Consider the following 25,057-nt stretch of genomic DNA (forward strand, 5'->3'; position numbering starts at 1 on the left):
TCACTAGATAACGTCGCTCAGTTCCTTCTCTATCCACTCCCAAATTCTTTCTGCTAAGGACTCATCGTGAACCAGTTTTGACTGTCCCGAGCCCTTGGCGGCCTTGCCAGGCACTTTGCCCACAAGTTCGTCATACATGCCGTTTTGGACCTGATCTTTGGGGCTGTTGCAGCCCAAAGCACGTTGTACGCACTTTTGTCTGCACTCTGACATAGAGGAGTCAAGCACATCAATTTGAACACAGGCGTCAGGAAAGAAGTCTCGACACCACTGCTGAGTTGTGTGCGCGTAATTCATGGGTGCACAGACACGCTGGTAATCTCTGGATGATGCTTTGCAAGAGACTTGGCGAGGAGGATGTCAGCAAGTTTGCTCTAGCCGCAGCGCTACCATGTTGTGCCTGCATTAGCATTTCGCAAGTTCTCGAAGTGGATGCCTGAGGGAGAGGCCAATTCACGCCCAAGGGAGCTGTCCACGAAGTGGCAACTCATGGTTTGCAGACTGCGCTTCCAAGAGAACTCTGGCATTGGAGAATCCAATCGCTGGTACATACGCAGAGCATTGATTGAATCGTATTGGTTCGAATCGCATGCTCCCTGTGTTACTAAGTGACACCCAGGCAGACAATGTGCTCAACTAAGATAGAGTGACTAAGATACAGTCTCGACATAATTGATTGCGACCTCTTTATCATTTGGTAAGTCTCTCAACTCTTCCTCGGCAGATGCTGCCAGAATCAATGCAGATTCTGTTTACAGTCAGCATGGTCAACTAGTGCTAAGACAGTATGCAACACTTACCTTTGAAGGAACGTGGAGACGCGCCAGCCTCGAATGCCATCTGGATTTGCTCAAGGGAAAGTCCAGAAGTCTCAGGCAGCAAGAAGTAAACCCAGACCACAGCACATAGAGTAAGTGCTCCGTATAAGAATCCAATCTTTGCACCCATACCTGCCGCGTCGGCGTTAAACAAGTAGGGGAAGGAGAAGCTTACCACCCAGTTGAAGAACCAGTTGGATCCGGTAGACAAAGCGAACAATTTAGACCGATTTGGTCCAGTTGCGATCTCGGATGTTACGACCCAAACTGTCGGTCCCCAGCCAAGGTTGAAGACCACAAGAAAGATGTAGACCATAGCCACGATAGTCTGCTCAAGAGGAGTTGATTTGTGCTTGGTGAGGCCTGCGCCGCCCATGATGATTAGCACAGCAAAAGTTAATAAGCCCGAAATGATGAGAATAGGCCTTCGACCGAACTTCTCGATGGCATACTGGCTCATCCACACTGCTGGCATTGCAACAAGGTAAAGGCCCATCTGGATGAGGAAGGGATTGTCGATTCCGATTTGGAAGAAGAAGACAATGCCGTAGCCAGTGATGAAGTTGATACCTGTGGCTTGTTGGAGAGCTGTAAGAGTATCAATATATGAGGAAAGATTCATCCACATCGACAGGGTGGACAAACTGACCTTGCAGCGCACATCCTAGATATGCCTTATGGCCTTCGGGCCCCCATGTGAAGATATCTCTCCAGGAGGACTCATTGCTCATTGGTTGTAGCAGCCGGAGCTGAGTGACGTCTTCTTCTGCTCTCTCGGCCGACTTTCCTGTAAGTCTCATGATCGATCGCTTGGCTTTGTCGATGTTGTTGGTCTGGACCAACCAACGGGGGCTTTCCGGAACGAAAAGCAGAAGGCCTGGCACAAGAACCACAGGAAAGACGAACTGAACAGCGATCGGGATCTTAAAGGAGGCAGTGTCGGTGCGATCCTTGGTGCAGTAGTCGACGATGACACCCAAAAGTAAACCAAGACCAAGGCAGTACTGATACATGGATACCAAGGCGCCACGGAATCGAGCTGGAGCACAATCGGCGATGTATACAGGTACAAGGCACGAGATGAGGCCAACGGCATAACCTGCAATCAGGATCAGCTATTTGCAAACGTGAAGATTAGCCATCTCGACCTACCAAGGATCAAGCGGCCTGCAATGAGAGCTCCCACATTTGGAGCGAGGACCTGAATAAGTGTGCCGATGATGACTGCAGCACTCGACACAAAGAGACCGCTGCGAGAACCGAGACTTTCCCCGATCACGAAGGAGGAAATAGCACCAACGAACTCACCAGCGTTGATGATGCTGGTGGTCAATGACTGTCTTTCCGCCGACAAGACATATACTCCCTTGACCGGATCAAGGTGACCGAAGATTTCCAGGAAAGGCTGAATGGCAAGGATACCTGGTAAGACTGTCCATTTCAGACTGGACCCGTACTCTCTTCCATCACTTACCCGAATAGTAAGAGGAGTCATAGCCAAATTGGAATGCGGCGACAGTTACAAACAAGCAGACCGCCAATGCTCTGCGAGACTCAACTGCTTGCTGAAAGACAGAAGGAGACATGCTTTGTCAATGAGTATGAGGATGAAGGACATTGCTCTGAACACTGATGTATGGGATATTGAAGCAGTTAATGGCTATATAGGCTGGATTCACAACATTGCCGAGGGCACGAATAGTCTTACCCGAGGTGATAAGTCCACGATCTAGTCTCTGTGGCTTCATTGATGATACTCCGTACTCCAGAGGACCTGTACCAATGATCGACCGTTAAGAGCTTTGAGCTGAGGAAAGCTTATATCGCGTAGTTCCCGCACCCCACTGGCCTCCCCACACAATACCATGAGTTAGGGCTAACAAAATACCTTGCCCTAAGGATATGTCTACCTAATTTGGCCTGCCAGATTCTGCAATTCGACATGCCGCAAGAGAATCCAGGCGGAAATGAGCGTTGATTTGGTGGTACATCACCAAAAGTTCCACTGTGGGGAAGACTCATGTTCGTTTGGAGTTATTTTCTTCGATGGTAACGGTATTTCTAGGTATCGAATTCGGCAAATTGAAGACTGCGCTGCACTCTTTGATAAGGCGGGCAGACTACATCACGGAAAACAAGTACGCAAGCTCTTGACAAATCTGTTCAGCAGAGAACAATAACAGCCTAAAGGTCGCTCTCGCCCCCATTCGCCACAGGCAAAGATGGCCAGCCCCTCTCCAGTCATTGTTCAGCTACCATATCACACGAAGGACCCGTTCGTCCAGCGAGTCGTTCGCAAGACCTCATGGATCCCGGGTGTGGACGAGTTTCGTGGCATTCCTTACGCTGATATAGCAGATCGTTGGATACATTCGACCTTGCGACAGGAATTGCCTTCTGACAACTTCGATGCCTCGAAGAATGGGTATCGCCACTTCTTCGTTCTCTTGATTTGCAAAACTAACCATGCCTCTAGTCCAAGATGTCCACAACAGCAGGGCCCCAACAACTCAGACACATTCCATTCATATCTAGCTTTACCTGAGGTAACAGAAGACGAGTTTAAGTGCTTGAACCTCTTCATCGTTCGTCCCAATGAGGAATCTCTCAATCGTCTGGATCTTTGTAAGGATCTTGATAAACTGCCCGTCTATGTTTACATCCACGGCGGTGGCTACGGGCTTGGTGCTGCTACCGACCCGATGTGGGGTACATCATGCCTTCGTGTTCGTTCCACTCTCTGCAATGCTAACACAATACTTTAGATCCCACTCGACTAGTCGACGATTCGATCTCACTCGGACGTCCATTCATTGCCATTGGCATCAATTATCGGCTTAACATCTTTGATTTTGCAGCGTCACCGCTTCTGATGCACGCGCAGAATCATGCTGCAGGCATAAAGGGGTGCAACTTCGGACTCGTAGACCAGCGAAACGCACTCAGATGGGTCTCTGCCAATATCTCTGCCTTTGGCGGAGACCAAAATCGAATCACGTTAGGCGGGCAGTCGGTGGGAGCTAGCTCGGTGCATGCTCATGTCCTTGAAGCTACCGCTGTGCAAAGCATTCCATTGTTCAGTCGGGCCATCATGGAGGTTGGTGCTATGGGAACACTTGGGCCCATTTCGATGGCGTCTGCTCAGGCGAATTTTGACAAATTGACGAAGGCCCTTGATCTTACTGGTTTGGACGGCCATTCCAAGAGCCTGAACAAGCTGTCTCGCATCACTGCGTCGAGCTCATATATGTCTTCGACGCTTTCCACGAGGCTTTGGAGCAAGCTGATGCGAAATCTTGCTCTAGTGAGCACGTAGACTTAGTCAGAGCGACACAGAAGCACTGGATCGAGTTCATCACAAGAGCTGAAGGCCAAGGTATAGCAAATGATCAGGTCGTTCTATGGAGCCTGGATGAACAGACATGTTCAGCATGCTCACAAGTATCAAAGCTTGTTAGTGGCATTCAGCTCTTTCCGTCCTTGATCTCATTCGTCGTCGACTCTAGATCCGGCAGAATGCCTCGATTTTCCAGTTCCATAGTCTCTAGCTCAAGCGATATCACGTCGGGTAAAGGACCAGCGCACTTCTCCCAGGTATCCAGCAGTATTTTGTCGAGGGATGTTGACGCATATCTTGCCGCATCCCATAGGAATATTGTCGTTGAGGCTTGCTGTGCGGGGCGGTTCACTGTTGAGTTGTGGTGCTGTGAGCACAATCGGCCCCGCTCGCTGGCTTCTGCGCAGGCGAACTCTGACAATTACAGAAAGCTCTTGATCTGAAAGCGTTGGACGATAGTAAGATGCTGGCTCAATTTAGTGCGCTGATAGGTGGTGAAGTCAGTCTTGTGGCACTCAGACATCTCCATTCTTGTCTTCAGTCGATGTCAACTCTATCGGAGGCAAAACCCCCAACATCTCCATATCTATGGTTTCCCAGTCTTGAGTCGTAACATTCTCAGAGGTGGCAGGAGTTTTTTTCCAGAGATCCAATGATACGTCATGTGGGGCTATGGATGTGCATCGTTGCTGCTTTCCGCTGAGGTGTTCTGGCCGAAGTCTGCCGCCTAGATGGCGTCGGCACAAGGCAGCAGCGCGCCTAAACAGGGGCATAAGGCATGCTGCGGATGCCGCTGTGATTCCGAGGCCCAACTCCAGCACAGCCATGTTGATTACCAGAGCAGTGGTGTGATAATATGTCGGGTGTTGCGGATCGAAATATGCAGCGTGGAAACGGAGACTTCCAACATAGATGGTGCGAAGGACGGCACATATCGAACCACAAACTGCAAGCAGCATCAACAGAGACACGCCCAGCTTGTTTCTGGCTGGCATCGTGGATTTCCATAGGACCACTAGCGGTAGCAATGCGAAGAACCAGTCCGCAAGTGCTGAGAGGGCGCCATGGAAATAAAGGAGTCCATTCCACCAATTGTTTGGGATACATTTGCCATTGATCCGCTTTGCGGCCATATGAACAGGTGCGCCACATGGGAACAGACAGAGGAAGAAGGCAAATGCGGCTACACCACAATACAAGCCTGTGATTCCCAATACCAATTGGCGTTGTGTGCGATCGACGAGAAATCGACGAAAGAAAATTGCCAGCGAAATCCTAAAAGCAATAGACGTTATCATGAACAAGGATTCTGCAATGGCAAGCAGCTACAACAACGCAAATTGTTAGTTCCCCACGCAAATCCAGAGATTAGGAATATAGCTTACTAGCAGTACTGTATCGGCACTGGGTTCGGTCAGAATGGGGTTACGACGTTCCACCACAGTCAAAGTAATTATCGTTGCGCAGAAGGGCAAGTAAGCCATCTGTTGCAGGGAATTTAGCAAGGTGATATTCATGCTGATATAGCGACAGATCGTGTACGCGGAAGACGCGACACGCTGTCAGGTAATCATGCTACTGACCAGTGCGACAATCATCAACCAGTCTTCCACTCTCATTCCGACGTCGAGCCATCTGCACCTGACCACGGTCCTCAGAGAGACAGAGGTGCAAGCAAGCCCCAGACAGACATAAACAACGATTGCAATTGCATCCTCGGGAGCCATGTTGGCCGGGATCGTTGGAGGATGAAATCTGTGGGGGAACTTCTCCTGTTTTGTTGTTCATCACAACGTTGAGACATGGCCGTTTGAAGGAAGCCAAATATTGCCTTTAGACCAGGCTGGGCGCACTTTTATCTTTAAATACTGCGTCATTGACACGGAACCCTCATAATTCTAACTAAGATTAGTCGCATCTGCGCTTCTTAAAGGGTTTTGCTGGTTGTGTGAATCCATTCAAGGTAAAGTATATTCGGCCACAGCCAGTCACAGATGCCTGAATCAAGCGACGTTTGTTATGGAAAACAACCGCGCAATTTCGTCAATGCGCTACAAAATCCGCAGCCCTAATTGCTTCCCGATTGTCACAACCATAAGAGAGATCGTGATCGGAACTTCTTCAGAAGCAGGCAATCGTCGCGGCCATGCAGAATGCCATCGCCAACCATGATGAATGTGCTCTTGATGCTGCATTGGGCGTAGTCGAAGCAGAAACAGCAGCCGGGGTAGCACCTTGAGCGCCGGAGTTCGCGCCGGAGTTCGCGCCGTTGCTGGTTTTGCTAGCTGCTGTTGCGCCGGTCCCTGCAGTCGTAGATTCCTTTTCGGCACCTTTGCTCGCCTGCGCGGCTACAATTGTGATGGGTGGTTGTGCTGAGGCTGGCGTCCAAACAATAGTCGCTTGGGTGGGCGATGCTAGCGCACCATCCCTGTTGTATAATGTCTCGGATCCGTTGGGCGGAAGCTTGTCCAGGGCGTAATAGGTAGACATGGCATTCCCCACTGCTGCGCCGAATCCGAAATCGCCTGCACAATCGGTGTTGGGCATCAGGTTCGAGCACTCAAGTTCCGACTGCTGAGCCACGTCCGGGAAACTCATCAAGTCCGCTCCAAGAACTGCTGGCTGCGTATTTGGACAGATTTCTCGATACCTGCGAGCGAGGAGTCAGCTAACACAGTCAACCGTCAAGTATGCGGGGTGCATCAACGTACGCAGACTGAAGGTGAGCATTGAAGCAGCATCCAGCGGACGCCCAATAGGTAGCCTGGTCGGCATAATTCGGGATCGCCTCATCCACGTTCGTCTTGTTGTCATATAACGCGTTCGTTTGCGCGGTGATACTATTGAGCGTCAAAAGCAGCTTGCCTTGGTTGCAGCTGCACGAGCCTGGTGCCGAGTCCGGTGCAGGGTAGTAAGGAATAACATTGGTGTCGACACCCCCGGAAACATCACACATGTCCACCATCGCGGCGACAAGCTCATCATACTCGCAAGTATAGACCTGTGCACACATGTAAGTCAGACCGTGTGGTAGGTTGATCCGATCCTCGAAGACGCACCTGATTCCAACAATCTTGTGCTGCACAAGCAACACGTTCTGTGTTGCGGATGCACTCGCAGACATCGAGACAGTCCTTACCAACGTTAGGGCAGTTGTTGTAAACGCAGTTCGAATCGCCTTTGCAGCTCGAAACACAAATTGATCCTCCACAATACTCGTTGACACAGGTATTGAACCTGGTATCGGCATCTGCATTACACTTCTCGTAGCCAGCCGGGTTAACACATGACGATTGGTCTGATGACTCTGAGGAAGCAGCTCTAGCAGCCACTGGCAAAAGAATCAGGGCGAGAGCGCGGACAGACACCATCATGGTAGCTTGATGGCAATGGAGGGGAAAAATAAACCGTACACTCGCAGAATCAGGAGTACGACTGGTACCTTTTGAACATCTGCAAGATCACTCGGCCACTCCGAAAGCCAAGAAGGTGCTGTTCCTTCGAGCTTGGCAGGGCTCGTATACCATACTCCATGGGTCTGGATTGGCAGCGCCGGGGAAGGGCGTGCATCCTACAGGGCGGAGTCAGTTCCCACTAGATCAAGACGAGAGCATGATCTCCTATACCACTTCCAAAATATACCTCGAACGAGTATGTATAGCCGGCGTAAAATCTTGGCGCCTGATGATAAGGGGCTGTTTCTTGAAACACTAGCTAAGTCTGACCAAGAAACCTGTCTTGCGGTCAGTGGACGTTACGACAAGTTAAGCGAAGGAAGCTCTCCTGACAGACATCGGTAGCTTCTTAGATCCTTCCGGACGCATAGAGGCGCCGTCAAGGCAGCTCGCGCATCGCAAGACCAAATTGACATGGCATCCAGCATGGCAAACATAGTGCGTGTGGTCTACGCGCTTGATGCCTGAACCTGTCCTGTCAGGTCAGATTTATAGGGAGACTGTCGCCCTTCTGCCTGAGCTCTGTGCCAAGCTTTTCTGCTCCGCTGAGTCATGCAGGCACACACGATTGTCGTTGTCAACCTGTTTCTAGCGATCATATCAACAACATGCTTGTTCGTTCTGAACAATGACCAGCCAGATCTCTACCACGCTTCGGCTGCAAAGCTGCCATTGAATTTTGATGATACTGCAACAAGCGAAGTTTTATTCATAAGACATCCTTTGACGTGTATATATAATCGTTATGGGAGCAGTGGGTCAGTGCCGAGTCCACGTGACTTCGTGCACGCCAACAGCTGCGCCTCGGGCGCTCGGGAATCGTTCTTTCGACAGTCCTCAGGCCAAGGCAACAGAGAGTCGAGAACACATGGACGTAGAAGCCAATGGACCATCCCTTTCCCGCGCCGATGTCGATAAGGCACTTGCAGCGAAGCGCAATCATGGCGAAAGAAGAGCGTGCTACCCTTGTTCGACGCGCAAAGTGAAATGTGATCGATCTGTTCCTTGCCAGACATGCATTCAGAGAGGCCACCCTGACCTGTGTATACCGAGTGGGCAAAATCGCGAAAAGACCGTATCACGAAGGCGTCAGGGAGTGCGACGTGCTCTGTCGGCTCGTCCATCAGTGACCGGCACCCGTAGTCCGGCTCCGGAAGGGGTCTCACACCATGTCTCAACACACGACGATAACAGTAATGAATCTTCCGCTCCTGTCCATGGCTTACCTCAACCTGGGCCAGAATTCTTTACCATCACTCGTCAACACTACGCCATGTACAGACGGCAGTTCGGCAGACGACATGCGACATGCTTTGGGGCTTCAGAATACATGGGACGTATACCCATACATGGAACGATCGCCCATACGAGGCCTAGCAAAGGAAGTGGGCTCTCTTGTTCCTGCCCACCAAGATGTCTTAAGGTGATACTATTTCTTGCATCACAAACAGAATTCTTGGTGCTCCTGCCTCTCTTCGCTCTTCTAAAGAGTCACGATATGGTCGTCTGGCTAGACATTTGGCTTTGCCTCCGACTGCCGGCATGAAGGAGATTCTGGATAAGATATTGTCTGCAAAGATGGCTACTCCTCTCAAACCAAAAATTATCGAGAACGGATCTTGTAAGGAGAACAAGATCTTTGGAGATGACATTGATCTTACCAAATTACCCGCTCCTTTGATCCATCAAGCCGATGGTTGAAAGTACATTCAGACGTATGGCATGCACGTTGTGCAATCCCCCGGCGGCAAATGGACAAACTGGTCTATCGCTCGTGCCATGATACACGACAATCGTCATCTGGTTGGTCTTGTCATCGAGCCCCAGCACATCTGGCAGATCCGAGAACTTTGGAAAAAGGAAGGACGTGACGTTCCCTGGGCTCTCTGTTTCGGTGTGCCTCCTGCTGCTATCATGGCATCTAGCATGCCTCTGCCAGCTGGTGTCACCGAAGCAGAGTATATCGGTTCTATGACTGGCACCGCTCTCGACCTCGTCAAATGCGAGGCCAACGACATGTTGGTACCTGCGAATTCCGAGATCGTATTCGAGGGAACGCTCTCTATTACAGAGACTGCTCCCGAAGGTCCCTTTGGCGAGATGCATGGTTATGTCTTCCCTGGCGACACTCACCAATGGCCCAAGTATACTGTGAATGCCATCACTCACCGCGACGACGCAATTCTTCCAATGTCAGCTTGCGGAAGACTTACTGACGAGACTGTGAGTATTCATCATCGAGCCCCTCCAAGATTGCCAAGACTAATAACCTCTAGCACACCATGATCGGCCCCCTCGCCGCAGCGTCAATTCGCCAGCTCTGTCAAGAAGCCAGCTTGCCCGTCACCGAAGCAATGTCCAACTTTGAATCCCAAGTCACCTGGGTAGCCCTCAAGATCGACACAGCAAAACTCCGCGAGATGAAGACCACGTCCAAGGAGTTTGCCAAACGAGTTGGCGACTTAATTTTCAACGACAAAGTCGGCTACACGATCCACCGCATCGTGCTGGTGGGCGACGATATCGATGTCTACAACTTCAAAGATGTCATGTGGGCATTCTGCACACGCTGTCGTCCTGGCGATGACGAGGTCTTCTTCGACGACGTCAAGGCTTTCCCATTGATCCCTTACAACTCGCATGGCGCTTTCAATCCCGGAAAGGGTGGCAAATTTGTTAGCGATGTTCTTCTGCCTGTCGAGTATACTACTGGTGCCGACTGGCAAGCCGCTGACTTTTAAAATTCGTACCCAGCAGAGGTCAAGGACAAAGTCAACGCGGAATGGAAGGGTATGGGTTTCGAGTGAGTAGCAAGAAACACCTGCATGAGGCATTTTCATGCCCTTGGTCTAGCTTTGTTGATGAGATATCAAACGATTCTATAGCACATAGAACAATGGACAAAAACAGAATGTCAGAATGATAATCCATCAGTGCCATTCTTTGCCTGTTTCAGTTTCATTCAAGACTGTATGACAGCGTTTCAGTAAGGAAGTCTCGAAGTCTCGCCAGTCGTTCACCAAAACATGTTGAAAGAGTAGCTGACGGGAATGTTGAAAATTGGGTTAGACTATCAGCATCAGTGTTTCGAGAAACGGCATCGTATGAAAAGTCCCAACATCCTGCTATGAAAAGACCTGATTGGCTACTCTTTTTCGAGCAACAGACCGGGGATGACGATGTTAAATGACACGGTTGTTGGTGGAGGTGTGGATAGTAGCGACGCTCACGCTGAACGATGAGATAAACCTTTCACTGGCTGGTCGTCTGTTGCACCCATCTACGGCACAGCTCCATAGATTCAGGCTCGCCCATAGGCAAGGACTGAGTACCAAAGATACCACAGATACCACGCTTATGATCTATGAACTGTGTCGATGATTAGTAAACTTCTTGATCGTAACGGGTCGGAGACAGCACACCTACCCAGTGTGTATTCATCATTCCAAACCAGTCTGTAAAGTCGGGCTTACCATCTTGTAGTCTAACCCTTCCGGCAAAGTTCCAGTCATAGTCGCCATCTTCTAGATCAGTGAACAAGTGAACCAGCCCCGATCTCTCCTTGATTTGCTTGCTCAATGCCAGTTTACTTTCTTCGCCAAGCTGGGGCTGGAACATCATATCGACCGTGTCCTGCTGCAACAATCTCCCGTCATTGGCGGTAAGGGACTTCAGAACTGTGAGAAGACTCTCAAGATTTGCGTGTCCGCTTTGCCCACCAAAACATTCGGTGATGATATCGTTAATGGAGCCTTGCGTATTGGGTTTCATTACGCCACCTTCTGCCAGCATTGAGGTAGACACAAGTCTCTCTTGCACTTGATCCAGATTCTGGATGGAGAAGAAGATGTCTTTGATGTCAAGAGGGTTACAGATGTTGTTCCGGACATAAGTATCGAGAGAGACTCCAGTAAAAATCTCAATGATCCTACCCAGCCAATCAAAGGAAGAGCCGTAGTGAAAACTTGCTCCAACCTCAGCTAGCAGTGGCACGGCAAATCGCTGGATCACTGTGGTCTGCTGCATGGGTGTTATCCCCTGGCTCTCGAAGTATTGAAGCAATAAAGGGTCGAAATATGGCAAACCAACCGCATGGGTAAGAAGATGTCGTACCCGAATCGGTTTTCCTCGCTTCTGTTGCACAGGGAGTCCTTCATGTGTAAATGCAGTAAGAATAGACTGGGACGCCAATTCGGGTATCAGAGTACCAACATCGGTGTCGAGGGATATAAATTTGCGCTCGACAAGTTGAAGTGTCGCAATCGATACAAGAAGCTTACCACAAGATATCAGAGCAAAGATATCTGTGGTTCGCAAAGCCTGTGAATCGGCTTCCATGGACCGCCGACCAAAGGCTTTGCTATAGTTGCATCTATCTTTTGGATTGTCAGAGGAGTGAGACTATGGGGAAGAAACAGACTGTACCATCACGAGAAGCGGCTAGAAGTACACATCCAGCAATCTTTTTTGCCTCGATGGCCTGGTTTATATCGTTCTCAAGTGTGCGCATAGCCATGACTTGACTGGGAACGCAAGGTGGAAGTTTCGTATGGTGTTTGGTAGGCAGGACATCTTTATGTATCGAGGCCCAATGAATCGGGCCGCAACAATGAACAGACTGCTGAACGAGAATCTTCGCAGGCTAGCAATACCCTGCCGCAGCCTGTAAAATCACTTGAAATGGTTCAACGGCAATTGCGGTGTTAACGTTCGGTGGAGGCGGAGATACAGCATAAGTCCACAGTATCGGCCGAGATATTCATGCCCTAACACTCGGAGTGTAGCGTCTCTTCTTGTACCAACAATGAACCGTAGTTCTTCCGTGATAGTTACGTCTACTATAGGTGTATTCGTCACTGATAGTGTGTACTGTGCCAAGATATAACAATCACAGTTGTGCACTCCTTGCTGTTAGGTAGAAACGCCCACAGTATTACCAAGAGAAAGACACACAAGGTCTAGATGAAAAAGCCTGAAGTCCCTCTGCCCAATGCGATCATGCTCTGACTGCTGATCGTACATCGACAGATCACACAAATACTTCACGTATGAATGGGCTGATGGATTAGTAGACGGGAGGGCGGTGTTAAAGTCCAATTAAAGCCCAAACTATACGACTTTGCAGAATGATCGTGAGCATGCTAACTACGCTTTACCTTACGCCATATCACCACAGCAGTTCCATCTGCTAGCTTCTCATGATCTGCTTCGAGGCTATATCTTCCAAGGAACGGCAGCAGCTTGCGCCACACGACCCAATACAGTACCGACACTGTAAGCACAATGATACCCACCACCGGGTACAACCAATAAGGCAGCGATGTATCGCCTTTACCACCTGGAGGTTTCAGGAAGGGTGCGACCATGAGGAAAGCCTGTACGACCATATAAAACGCAGCTACAGGTGACCAACAGCGGAAAGGGCGATCAAGTCCAGGCTCAGCATAGCGAAGCCAGAAGAATCCAACGACAACGAAGAAGTTGATGACTGAGCTAGGATAGCCTTCAACATCCAGAATGAAGTTGTAGGCATCACCAAATGGTATCGCAATGATGATGATGGCACTTGGGATCCAGTGAAGCAAGAGACCAGCACCCGGCGCGCCGGCCGGCCATGAAGAAGCCCAAAAGCGAGGAAAAGGTATCACACCTTCTTTGGCGAGTTCTTGGTTGACACGGGCTTGAGCAAAAGTGACGGTCATGACGTTTCCAAAGGCTGAGATTGCGATGAGTACGCTGATGGCTTTCTCAGCTGCAGTGCCGAAGACCTTGTTCATGAATAGAGCAGCGACGGTGAGCTTACTTGCAGCAACTTCTTTGGGTGTCGCGGCGGCGAAGTATGAGACGTTAGCCATCATGTACAAGACACCGCATATTCCCAGACCGAGAGGTCCTGCAATCTTCAGTGTTCGTACGGGATTTTTGACCTCATTCAGAACATATGCAGCGTTCGACCATCCAGCGTATGAGTTGAGGACTTTGAACAAAGCTGTAGCCCAGAGATAGCCGCTCGAGGTAGTGCCAGCAAAAGCATTTTGGAAGCTGGCAGTGGGATGCGGGATGCGATCTTTGGCTGCTCCACCCAGTACAGCCCAGCCAGCAACGACGATGAAAAGTAGGACTACCAGCTTGACGATAACAAGACCATTCATGCCGCGAACAGCCCATCGAGGAACGACAGTATGCGCTGCACAGATGACGGTGACGACGGCAAGCGCGATGCCTCGTTTCTCCCACTCAGTAGCTGTGCGACCGGCAGCTTTGATGACATAACTAGCAAAGACGATGCATCCAGATGCGGTGAAGCCATCGTCCTCGGCTTGCCAGGCAAAGAATGTGGTAGCAAGCAACTTGGGTCGCTTGAACGCTGCTTCCAGATAGACTTTTTCACCTCCGGATCGTGGAATCATGCAACCAAGTTCCAGCCAGATACAGAGGCCCGAAAGACAGGATGCGAGACCGAGCAACCAGAGCATGAAGGCAGCGCCGACACTTCCTACACTCGACACAATCGATGAAGGGGTTGAGAAGATGCCTGTTCCGATGATGCGACCGACACTAGGCAAGGAAGTCAGCAGAGAAAGGCGATGCGATCAGAGCGACTGAACGAACATCAAAGCCACAGTAGACCACAGTCCAAGATGACGACCCAAGCCTCCCAGCTCGGCCTCGCCTGGCAAAAGCTCGCCGACCTTGGGTTCGTTACTGCTGCCTCGAGGATCATGCTCGAATGTCGAAATCGAGTCCGGATGTGCTATCGCATTGGCGCGCGGCTCATTCTTCAGTGACTCCATGTCCAACAAGCCAGTCAGTCATAAAAATCAAGCTCCAAGAGCATGACAATCGGCACTTCGAAGAAAGGCTTGTCTTTTTGGCGGGCCAAGGCGGCATTATATGGTGCCTTTTTATGGTTGGAGATCTTTACTGTCTGTATGCATTGCACCCTGGACTGAGATAACGCCATAGCTATCGTTAAAGTTGTGATCCGTATAGAATGACCGCAGATCAAGAGGTACTCGCAGATAAACGCATACTTTCGGTCTGACGGAAAACTCCACATGAATGGCGCCATAGGGCAATGCAAGAACCTTAAAACTTGACTCTGTATGGCTGAAGGCCAGCAGCTGATTAGCACCAAAAGTGCGTTGTACGGTCAGCATACTGAACAGACAGATTTACGCTATGTAGGCGATGCTGGTCCGACATATGTTCATACCAGATTATCGATGAGACGACTCGAACAGCGATCGTGATTCCAGAACAAGAGAAGGCATTTGTGGACTGACTTGTCAATAACAGAGACACATTCCCCTCGAACGCTTGCGCTCAAAAATAGCGGCAATGCCAGATGCGGATGCTACGCTGTCGATGTAGGACGCTAAGATGAGGTGGACACAATTGACCAGACACTTGTTGGGGTCAATGAACCTATTCAACGTATCCAACGTAACCAACAAGAAAGCTGTTGACTACGTTGGCAACAAGCACACGGCTTATTGCCGAAGCAACGATAGTCCTCCAATTCTCAGCCCAACGAGAGTAAGACAACAGCTGTATGTTTTTCCAATCCTCATTGCGGAAGTTACAAACACAAGACAAAGAAGGGCTAAGCATCATGTAAAAAGCAGTTGATTAGTATAGCATTTTTTCTGTTATTTGAGCGAGTAAAAAGCACTAAACAGCAATACTGACTGACACAGTCAAACATATGACTGAACTACCCTACCTTATGGAGGTTCCACAGTAGAGTCTGATGAGATGAGGTTTGTGAAGACAGCACGACAAGTACAGCAAGAGTTGCGAGCTCAAAGGGCTTGGCGGACCCAGCAACATCAGGCATGTGAGGAGCCCCTCTCATTCATGCGTGCACGCTCAGCGAGAGTGATACGTCTGGGAAGAATGAATTCAGGGATAACGACTCGAGTCCGTACGGCACGCCGAGTGGGAACGATGGGAGCAGCAGGCCGGATAGGGGTGCTAGGGACGGTGGATCGACTTTCATTCATGCGCGTACGCTCAGCAGGAGTGGTACGGCGGGGAAGAGTGCTAGGAACAGCGGGAGCAGCAGGCCGAGTAGGAGTTCTATGAGCGGAGGGAGCAGCAGACCGAGCAGGCGTTCTAGTTACGGTAGTACGAGTCCTGATGGCAGGAACCGTAGCAACGGCAGGCCGGGTAGGAGTTCTAGGAACCGTAGGTCGAGCTCTGGTGAAAGGGGCTGCAGCAGGCTGAGCAGGAGTGCTAGTAACGGTGGGTTGAGTGGTGATGGCCGGGATCGTCCAGTCGTCATGCTGAGTGGGAATGGTAGGCGAGGCGTTGGGATCAGGACGGATGGCGGTCTGGATAGGCTGGTAGATTCTGCGGCGAGGGTGGTTTGCGTCTCCAGCTTGAACATCAGGCTCGCCAAACTGAGGACACGAACAAGTCCTCCAAGGCGCTGCGCAGATATAGCAGAATTCAGCGCGGCATCGACAACTATAGCGACTTCAGTGACATACAATGAACAGGCACGGGGATAAACTCACGTAATATGATTACAACCCGCAGAGCGTTCGACAAGACTTCGGCAGTCATTACAGCGCTGCCATTGCTGAGTCTCGCCGAGCTGGAGAGTGAGTTGAGTGGTCTCGTCCTCGGGACAATCGTCGTGGTGAGCATTGCCTTTACAGATTGAACAAGTACGTTGGTTGCATGCATCGCAGACAGCCACATCATCATTGATACGCTCGTTGGGGATGAATTGACTGCAGGCAGAATTGGAACAGTATGTCCTGTTAGTCGTGTCAAACTCCATAGCTTTTTTGGTGAAAGTGACAGCCAGATCGGAAGTGATGATGGATCGAACAGAATCAAGAGTAATGGTCTGACCACAGCAGCGAGGCGGGTACATAGCCTCATCAAGGATAGCATTCTCGAAGAGAGTGGTCATGCAGCCTGTGCAATATCTGTCACCGCATGGTGCTAACAGTATCTCTGATCTAGGCGAACGTTCAAGGCAAGCTTGACAAAGTGTGAGCTCTAGTCCAGGTTTATCAGCGCAGAAGCGAGCATATTCCGGAAAGTTACTGAGTCTGCGGAGAGCATCACGCAAGACATCTGAGAACGATGCGCCCGCATCGGCATCAGAATGATCTGAGGTCGACTGTGGAGGTACGGCGACAGGCTCCACGTTGATGACAGTTACGGCATCAAGAGTTCTTGATGAAAAATCTCTGAAGTCTGAAGGAATATCACCAGTGATGCGAGCTTCGCGGTAGCCGAGTTCCTCGAGTTGAAGACGCAAGGCTTGATTGTCGTAGTCAAGCTCTTGCTGAAGAGCCTGAGACTCGGCATCAAATTGTGCCTTCAGAGCTTGCTGACGGGCATCAAATCGTGCTTGGATGTTGGGTGCAATGCTCATCAGGATAGCATCACTGCCTGGAGGAGGCAATGGAGCTGCCATGGTTACAGAAGCTCAGCAGCAACAAGGGTGTGAAAGAGGATGGAAAGCAAGGAAATTGTAGAGTGAAGGATGGACAAAAGTAAGGGTCGTTCAAGGAGCGAATATTCAAGGTTAAGAGTGATTGAGATGGGACAAACATCTCACTCGTGAAAGTGAGGTTATCGTATGTTCCTAGACATCTCTGCAACCAACAAACAAAGCTTTGTTGAGCACAAAGAGGTGATGCATGGCAATAATTCCATGAAGATTGACCTGATGCAAGACGAGATCTCAGCTGAATCGCAACCAAGAAGCGAAGGTCTTTGTTGCAGTGACTCAGACAAGTCGCAAAACGAATATGTCGGGTGAAGTTGATGTGGCAAACCACTTGGCATCACTCATTATCTACAGCTGTTACGGAGCACAGGCGATTAGAGCACACCTCTAGTGTGAAAGAATGTGATGGTTGTTAGAAGAAAGAGAGTTGGAGGGAAAGGTTGAAAGTAGACAGAGTTGGCTGCGGAGATGCCAAGAGACGAATTGGGCGGAGCGTGCTCCGTCGGCAACCAGGCACTGGAGATGCAAACACCACTCGGAAGAACAAAACAAACCAGATTGGCAATTTGGGTTATCAAAACAAAGTGAGCTAACTATACTCTTAGGGCACAGGAAGCTATAGTTGCCGAAATCAAGGCTGTATTTTGATTCAACCGCGCCCAGGTTTTGGGGCTGATTTCCCTTTGATCTTTGGCAATGTCAATATCACACGTACAAAATAGAAAAAGACATCCAGATCGAGAGTCACAAGAAACAAAGAAGAGGCAAGGTATTGTAAGTAGAAGGCATTTTCAATCATTGCCAAATATTATATCATTTACACATATATGCAAGCCAAAACAGCCCAAAAACACAGCTGTGACTCTTAAAAGTTAACTCATATCTATGCCTTCTCGAGCATCTCATCGCTCTGAGCGTGCGAAGTCTTGCCCTCAGCCTCGGCCTTGGTGCGAGCAGCATCCCAATCGCCGTTGGACTGAGCAATCATGGGACGGTAAGACTTGCTCTTCCATGCCTTGCCAACAGTTTTGTAAAGCTCGTTAACCTCCTCGAGAGACAAGTCCTTGGTCTCGTAGATGAAGGACCAGACAAAGACGACGGCGATCCAGCAGAAACCACCCCAGATCCAGAAGATGTTGGGGCCAAGGTTGGCATACTGGACTTCAGTAAGGTAGGGAGTGATGAAGGCCAAGAGCCAGTTGAAGAACCAGTTGGCGGCGGTGGTCATGGAAAGACACTTGGCGCGAACCTTGAGAGGGAAGATTTCACCAGTGACGACCCAGGCGGCGGGACCGAAAGTGGAGGCGAAGAAGAAGATGTAGATACAGATGAAGGCGAATTGAGCGCAAGCCGAAGTGTAGTCGGTAGGCGAAGTGGCGACACCGGCAGCAGCGACAATGTACTGCGAGATACCCATGCCGAGAGCACCAACAAGCAGGACGGGACGACGACCGAAGCGGTCAATGGCCCAGAGACCAGGGAAAGTTGAGACGACGTTGATGACGTTGGTGATGACGGAGAGGATGAAAGCGCTGGGCAGCCATTGAATCGAAGGGTCGGCAGGAGCGTTTCTGCTGAAGTAGGATGTACCGTAGTAGAAGATGAAGTTGACACCGACGAGTTGCTGGAGAGATTGGAGAGCAATACCAGTGAAGGTACGCTTGCCAGTGTTGCCCTTGAAGCACTCGACGTAAGAGGCAGTTCCGAGAGAAAGCTCGTACTCGTAGTTGGCAGTGATTTCGGCGAGCTCAGCGGTAATGGCAGGGTGGTCTGCGGGAAGACGGCGGAGGAAGTGAAGCGACTTTCTTGCCTTCTCGGGCTTGTTCTTCTTAATCAAGAAACGGGGGGTCTCAGGAAGCATGAGCATGCCGAAGCAGAGGATGAGCGACCAGGCGAACTGGATGGCGAGAGGAATACGGTATGAGCCGGTGTCGTTGCGATCCTTGGTTGCTATACGATGTTAGTGTTTGGTAGATTTACCGCTGAGAAGCAGAACTTACCATTGTTGACCAGAGAGGCGATGAGCAGACCGATAGTGATACACAGTTGGTAAGAACCGATGATGAAACCACGAATCCACTTGGGTAGAGTCTCGGCTTGGTACATGGGAATCTGAACAGAGACGAGACCAACACCAAGACCAGCGAAGAATCTACCAGCAATGAACATGCTCTGCTCAGTGGAAGCGACTTGGAGAATGACACCGAGGTTGAAAGGAATAGCAGCACAGATGATGATACCCCACTTGCGACCAGTCCAGTCGGCAATGAGACCAGCAGCCAAAGCACCGACGAAGGTACCGACGGAGAGAATAGAGACGATCAGGGAGATTTTTCCGTGGGCAGCAGGGTCGTTGAATTCTTTGATCCAGTAGGGCATCTCTTGAATACCAGAAATGGTACCTAAAGTGAATGTACAATTAGCATGACTTCAAGGAGCTGGATAGGAGCTTCGGCTTAACATACCAGTATCATAACCGTAGAGAATACCAGCAAAGGCGGCAAAGGCACCGACCATAATTGAAGGCCATGCGGCACCGACCTCATCGTCGGGCTTCTTGAGCGAGAGGAAACCCATGTTTGTATGCTAGTCCAGGAGGATAGGTATGGAGGAAGATTGACGAGAGTCGTAGTATGAAAGGACCACACAGGGGGGAAGAGGTTGCAAGCGACTGAACAAAAAAAACCGAAAATCACTGACCTGTATGGAGTGGCAGATTGGATGCCTCTTATAGAACCGGGCCTCAAAACGGCACCCACCTTTTGCACGCCACGCCTTGACAGAGGGCAACACTCAAAATTGGCGCCCAGTGCATGGATCGAAAGTCAAGCCCGTCGCAAGTCCCGCGTGCATCAAACCGTCTTCCAAACGCGGAGCATAAGCCTCGCAAACAGAAGGTCTGGAGGATGGACTACCGAATCGTGGGGCTTGGCCGAGAAGTAAAAGAGACTCCCCATGGCACGCTAGACGTCATGGTTGTTTCTGCCATGTTGGAACACGACACGCGAGCGCCTGTGCGGGCAGGCTTTTCTCGTAACATCGCAGCGGTTCCTGAACTTATCGGACCGGGAGCTGATCAATCCGCACTGCGACTCCATACGGAGCGCGCAAAATGCAGAATACCACCGAATACAAGCCGAGTCGGTCGGGGGTTATCGGTGGAGACGTGGGGCACCACAATTCCGAGGAGTGCGCCTCGAATCCTGCAGACTTTGAGCCTGCTGGTCGAGCTGTTATTCTTCAAGAGAAGAGAATTGCATGTTTGTCGAATGTCCCTTCTTGAAGACAAAGGCAATCTTGGCTTACGGTGCGGAAATAACACCTACGCACGAGGCGTTTAGCCAAAAAGAAGGTGTGGAAAAGCCGCTAGAAGCCTTCAAATGGCGTCTGTCTTTGTAGACGCCACCCGCGGGCCACTTGGCGCTCGTGAAAACATTCCAACAACAGCTGGTGTATTTCTTTCTATGTGACCTCCTGACACGAGCACACCCGAGAGGCACCGGGGGCCTTGCAACCCTTGTTCCACCTCCTTCTGCATCTTGAATTTGAACCCCGGTTCCCGCAAAACATCTCTGCCTTGCTGCGGAGACGAATAGTGTCGGTGGTATCGCGGTCGCAATCAAAGAAGGCCCACATGTCCTGGAGAATTGCGAGGAGAGCAACGCCCCAACCTGCAACTCCCCAAACTCCTCGCTCGGCTCCATTGAAAGTTGCAGCTGATCAGATCCTGTTTTGTGTCTTGCGTCGCATCCCCCAAATCCATGCTCCGCAAATCGAACCTGTCTCGCGATGCATCTCCAGACCTCCAGACTCGATCAAGAGAAGGACCGAATGGTCGCTGGACCACCTGACTGGACTTCTGGAGTACTGGGGTGCATGGTAAGAGATAGCTACTTGCTTTGACAGGTTGCGCAAGACTGCAAAGATAGCGTACGATGTTCGTTTCGTCTTCTGACGAACCAATATGATGAGATCGGATCTCATCTCATTTCACAAACACGCCGCTATTGTTTGAAGATCAGTTGTAGAACATGTTCGTGGAAAGTGCGCGTCCTTGCGCGAGCGGTGCCGTCGCAAATGACACCCGTACCATAGATCTTCCAGTGCCATGTGAATGCAATGTCAGAACTGAGAACAATCAAACCGATTTTCAAAGCAACGTCTATCGAACTCGATATATATTCGATAGCATCTGCTGATGCAGAACGGAAGTTGACTCGAATAGGAAATGCCGCCGAGGTCGTGAGGAAGCTGGGCACTCGTCATGTCCGATTCGGAGATGAAATTTCCTTCTTGAGATGGAGGCTTGAGCAGAGCAGGGTGCTACCATCAGCAACACCTATCAGAACTTCTAGGGCCATTCTGGAGTCCACGTCTTGGAGAATGAGACTTTGAGCACGTCTGTAGGTCTAGAATACCGAACATGATATGATACTCCGGTACAAGAATGATATTGCCGGTTGTGATCGAGTTGTTTGGGTTTTTTCGTTTCACGACTCGAAAGCTTCGCACCATCGAGCAAATTCACACACAATTCAGTCTCCATCATCTAACCAGTTTGAGAGAAGTCAGCAAGTGCAACTTTGCAGATAGAGGCTTCTATATTAAGGTACTCTTCTTAGACAGCAATCTTTGACAGATTATTCACTCCCCAACATCTCCTTGCAAATATCAAACCACGAAACCAACACGATACCATCACCTCTCTTTTCAGTGCCACCACGTTGCCAACAGCGCCTCATCAACTTCGCAACTACAACCACTGCACAACATACATGCATATGCATAAACGCCGGCGGTCCGAGCCGCCCATGCGCCATCCGCACACAAGCCCGAATCCTCGGAATGTCGATTCGCGCCACGTACTGCTTGACTTCCGAATCTTTCGTGCAATGATACTAACAACCAACACACGAAAAGGACCGACTATTCTTTCTTGCCGTTTGTGTCGGACTCGTTGCGCGGTGCGAAAGGGAGGTGCAGGGTTCGAGAAGAGTCGGTTGCCACGTGGTGCTCGTAGTTTCAATACGGCATTTCCAAGGCCTTGGGAGCCGTACTCGGAGGACAAGTGGAGCGTGTGTGGGCAAGTGAGATCCGAACGCACACCCAGATTGCAAAAGAAAGATTGGGATGCCTTATACCTCGAGTATAATAACAGAACAATAAGTGGTTGCCAGAGGTTACGCGAACTATCAAGCCATGTCGGTCAAAGCAGAAACATATAGTTAATCGGCAAGAAGTGATGAAAGTTTTTGTTGCAGAGAATCATCTTGTTTCACAGGAAGCTTGGTGGGTAGAAGGGATGAATTGAAGGGACGTGACATTGATATACATATATACATAAAAACTCCCCTTTCTTGAAAAGGGAATCGTGAAAAAATAACTTTTGCATCGTTTAAGCATAAGCCTCCTGAGAGCAAGTGAAAGGGGACCTGACATTGCCGGAGTCGTAGGAATCGACAATATCCTTGACACTGGCGTAGGTACCGCATCCAAGGATAGTCAAACCAATGACAAAGCAAAGTGCGTTGAGAGCAAACAGTGCAATGTTCTTTTTGCTGGCGTTCCACTTGCCCTCCTTGATGAGCAGGAACCAGAAGAGGGCGGGGAAGTAGAATGAGAAGCCTGAGATGAACAGGGCGGAGGTGATCCCGAGAAGGTCGCTGAAGAAGGGAATAGCTTCGGCAATGACCCAGGCAAGGACGATTTGAGCGATAAGCACAAAGATCCAGACAGCCCAGCCTTGCTTGGTGTTGGTGTAGCGGATAGGCGAGTTCTTGAAGATGCGACCAATCAGGTAGCGGCCAACGACGGTTGCATTGATGGATCCCGAAATGAAGATGACGGGAAGTGCGACACCGAAGGCAACACGAGTGATGATGTGGCTGCCAGAGAGAAGGGCGGGACTGGCAACGTTGGTACCAACGAAAGCGTAGATGAGAGCACCAGTGACGGTGTAAATGATGATCTCAATGATACCAAGAGCCCAGATGGACTTTACGTAATCCTTGGGAGTGTGGAGCTCAGCCATGAAGGAGAACTGGCAAATGGCGAAGGAGTAGGCAAAGACGATGTTGGTGACTGCGAGGAAAGCAGATGAAAAGGTCATGTCCTCCGGAGGCCAGGCGCTCCATGAAACAGCAGAAAGGCCACCGACGGAATCGCTTGCTTGAATACCAGTAGCAATGATGGTGATACCAATGGCACCAATGATGGAAGCAAAATCAATGTAACCCAGGATGGCGAACTCCGCGAAAGTGGGAGGAATGGCCAAGATGAACAGGAGAATAGCAGAAATGGCGGACCAAACAAGGGCGCAGACAGTCGGGTCGTCGACAATGCGGATCCAGGCGATGGTGCCAGTCAGAGTGTGCGAAGCCGAGAGCAGGATCAGATGGAGAGTGAACATGGCACCAACGACTTCCATTCCGATGCGACCGAACATGAGACCAACGGCATCCGAGTAGTGCTCGACTTGGGGGAACTTGATCTTGACCTGTCCGACGACGTAACTCGTGTAAATGGCGAGCAAACCAATGCCGACCGAAAGAATAACACCAGCAACCATGCCGACGGCAGCGAAAGCAGCAGGAACGGATAGAGCACCGAGAGCAATGGCCTCAACAATCAAACAGATAGTCAGACGCTTCCATCCCAACTTCTTGAACTTGGCCTCTCCCTCTTCGAGTGTGGCCGTCTTCTCCAGCTCAGGTGCGCCGACCTTGTCACCAGGACCAGCCTTGTCGATGCTATCCTCGTAGTGGGGAGGCATATTTGCGAGGTTGCCGCCAAAGGGACCGAAACGGGCAGCGTCGGGGTGTTCTGGCAAAGACATGTGTGACAGGGTGGGTAGATGAGGGGAAGAAGCGCTGGGGATGAGCTTCTTCTTGAAGTATGAAAGGACGGGAAGCCTATCAGCGGCGTGTGCTTGGGATTTGCAAATGCGATTGTGTGCAGGTTTGGGATGTAAAGAGAGAATTGACGAATAACGAAGTTTCTGTTACGAAGCTTTTACGTGCAGGATTCAGATAGAGCCAAGACAGATGTTGGGGTCTGAAATTGGATCAAGCAGCTAGAAGGAGAAGCTTGGACTGGAAAGTAGGGCGTGCTTGTAGTGCTTAGGGCGTGCTGTAAGGCGTAGAGGAGGAGCTTGACGTTTTGAAGAGGAGGAAAGCGCACATAAAGGAAAGGAGCAGCGAAGGAAGAAGCGTGTCGAAGAGAGTCGGTCGACAAAAGCAACTGTGTGCTTACCATATAGACCTACCGGATTGAATTATTGTGACAAACGATAATCTCCATACGAGGAGGATGGTCGGTCGTCGACTGCTGATGAGGATCATTGAGTTCGGACAGCGGTGGTTCCGTCAGGCGTTGTTGTTGGGCTCTGCAGGTTTCGCGAGCAAATTTTCTTAAAGCATGACGTCGCCGAGAAGTCCGAGCAGCGAGCGGTTGGCCCCGAGTTGCCGAAAAGGCAGACGACTTTGTCTGAACGTCAGCTTAATAAGGCCGAAAAGCTCACGCCGGGCAGTTTCGATGGCTAAAAGTTATCTACAAATGCAGCGCCGTCGCCCAGTTGTTCTCCGCATTCTGTTATCGCAGAGATGTGCTTGCGACGGTCGAGGTCCATGTCAAGGATCGAGCCTGACCCTTGACCACGCGAGCAGCGAGTCAGTCTGGCAGCCAATAGCCGTTGACGCCGGTCAAGGTTGACTTTTGAGTGCCTTTCTTGCCGACGCCTTCCGTCTTTCGGCTACGATTCGGCAGGGTTCTTCCGTCTTGGACATCACTCAGAGCAACAGCGACAACAAGACAGGCAGCTGCGACTGCTGTAGAGTGCGCGTTGCTGCCATAGCTGCGTCTATGTCTCCGTACAGGTAGGCAGGTGCTTGGACGCAGTATCGCATCCTGAGAAATTGCCTTCAGCCTTGTTCAAATAAGCTCGTATCTGTGGGCTTGTCCAAGCATTTTTTTT

At 50.3% G+C, this 25,057-nt stretch overlaps 10 protein-coding genes across 10 annotated transcripts; 2 read left to right on the forward strand and 8 right to left on the reverse strand.

Moving 5' to 3' along the window:
- Positions 1 to 777: 777 nt before the first annotated feature.
- M437DRAFT_60318 (general substrate transporter) lies at positions 778 to 2,404 on the reverse strand (the record flags this gene model as incomplete). The annotated part of the gene is made up of 4 exons (XM_041023736.1): positions 778 to 1,406; positions 1,468 to 1,917; positions 1,971 to 2,240; positions 2,293 to 2,404. The coding sequence occupies 4 exons, from the start codon at positions 2,402 to 2,404 to the stop codon at positions 778 to 780; spliced, it is 1,461 nt and encodes a 486-aa protein (XP_040875067.1).
- Positions 2,405 to 3,040: 636 nt separating this feature from the next.
- On the forward strand, positions 3,041 to 4,134 carry M437DRAFT_88955 (alpha/beta-hydrolase; the record flags this gene model as incomplete). The annotated part of the gene is made up of 3 exons (XM_041028932.1): positions 3,041 to 3,243; positions 3,295 to 3,527; positions 3,584 to 4,134. The coding sequence occupies 3 exons, from the start codon at positions 3,041 to 3,043 to the stop codon at positions 4,132 to 4,134; spliced, it is 987 nt and encodes a 328-aa protein (XP_040875068.1).
- Positions 4,135 to 4,913: 779 nt separating this feature from the next.
- M437DRAFT_28835 (uncharacterized protein) lies at positions 4,914 to 5,480 on the reverse strand (the record flags this gene model as incomplete). Its single annotated transcript, XM_041019148.1, has 1 exon — positions 4,914 to 5,480. A coding segment is annotated over one exon (567 nt), but the record flags the coding sequence as incomplete, so codon positions are not given.
- Positions 5,481 to 6,276: 796 nt separating this feature from the next.
- On the reverse strand, positions 6,277 to 7,529 carry M437DRAFT_60327 (uncharacterized protein; the record flags this gene model as incomplete). The annotated part of the gene is made up of 3 exons (XM_041023738.1): positions 6,277 to 6,805; positions 6,906 to 7,156; positions 7,215 to 7,529. The coding sequence occupies 3 exons, from the start codon at positions 7,527 to 7,529 to the stop codon at positions 6,277 to 6,279; spliced, it is 1,095 nt and encodes a 364-aa protein (XP_040875070.1).
- Positions 7,530 to 8,551: 1,022 nt separating this feature from the next.
- On the forward strand, positions 8,552 to 10,351 carry M437DRAFT_79329 (UbiD-domain-containing protein; the record flags this gene model as incomplete). Its single annotated transcript, XM_041027155.1, has 4 exons — positions 8,552 to 8,592; positions 9,062 to 9,306; positions 9,457 to 9,833; positions 9,887 to 10,351. 4 exons carry the CDS (start codon positions 8,552 to 8,554, stop codon positions 10,349 to 10,351), a joined length of 1,128 nt encoding a protein of 375 aa, XP_040875071.1.
- Positions 10,352 to 10,862: 511 nt separating this feature from the next.
- M437DRAFT_70310 (beta-lactamase) lies at positions 10,863 to 12,126 on the reverse strand (the record flags this gene model as incomplete). The annotated part of the gene is made up of 3 exons (XM_041025432.1): positions 10,863 to 10,979; positions 11,037 to 11,986; positions 12,036 to 12,126. The coding sequence occupies 3 exons, from the start codon at positions 12,124 to 12,126 to the stop codon at positions 10,863 to 10,865; spliced, it is 1,158 nt and encodes a 385-aa protein (XP_040875072.1).
- A 625-nt stretch (positions 12,127 to 12,751) lies between these two features.
- M437DRAFT_79331 (high affinity methionine permease) lies at positions 12,752 to 14,404 on the reverse strand (the record flags this gene model as incomplete). Its single annotated transcript, XM_041027156.1, has 2 exons — positions 12,752 to 14,168; positions 14,223 to 14,404. 2 exons carry the CDS (start codon positions 14,402 to 14,404, stop codon positions 12,752 to 12,754), a joined length of 1,599 nt encoding a protein of 532 aa, XP_040875073.1.
- A 1,602-nt stretch (positions 14,405 to 16,006) lies between these two features.
- On the reverse strand, positions 16,007 to 16,614 carry M437DRAFT_31353 (uncharacterized protein; the record flags this gene model as incomplete). Its single annotated transcript, XM_041019201.1, has 2 exons — positions 16,007 to 16,082; positions 16,133 to 16,614. Coding segments are annotated over 2 exons (558 nt in total), but the record flags the coding sequence as incomplete, so codon positions are not given.
- Positions 16,615 to 17,968: 1,354 nt separating this feature from the next.
- M437DRAFT_60309 (putative transporter) lies at positions 17,969 to 19,662 on the reverse strand (the record flags this gene model as incomplete). The annotated part of the gene is made up of 3 exons (XM_041023734.1): positions 17,969 to 19,035; positions 19,086 to 19,487; positions 19,551 to 19,662. The coding sequence occupies 3 exons, from the start codon at positions 19,660 to 19,662 to the stop codon at positions 17,969 to 17,971; spliced, it is 1,581 nt and encodes a 526-aa protein (XP_040875075.1).
- A 2,818-nt stretch (positions 19,663 to 22,480) lies between these two features.
- On the reverse strand, positions 22,481 to 23,857 carry M437DRAFT_60343 (N amino acid transport system protein; the record flags this gene model as incomplete). Its single annotated transcript, XM_041023742.1, has 1 exon — positions 22,481 to 23,857. The coding sequence occupies one exon, from the start codon at positions 23,855 to 23,857 to the stop codon at positions 22,481 to 22,483; it is 1,377 nt and encodes a 458-aa protein (XP_040875076.1).
- Between the last annotated feature and the right edge of the window lie 1,200 nt (positions 23,858 to 25,057).

Source organism: Aureobasidium melanogenum (genome assembly GCF_000721775.1).
Source record: "Aureobasidium melanogenum CBS 110374 unplaced genomic scaffold scaffold_38, whole genome shotgun sequence".
Taxonomy (NCBI): domain Eukaryota; kingdom Fungi; phylum Ascomycota; class Dothideomycetes; order Dothideales; family Saccotheciaceae; genus Aureobasidium; species Aureobasidium melanogenum.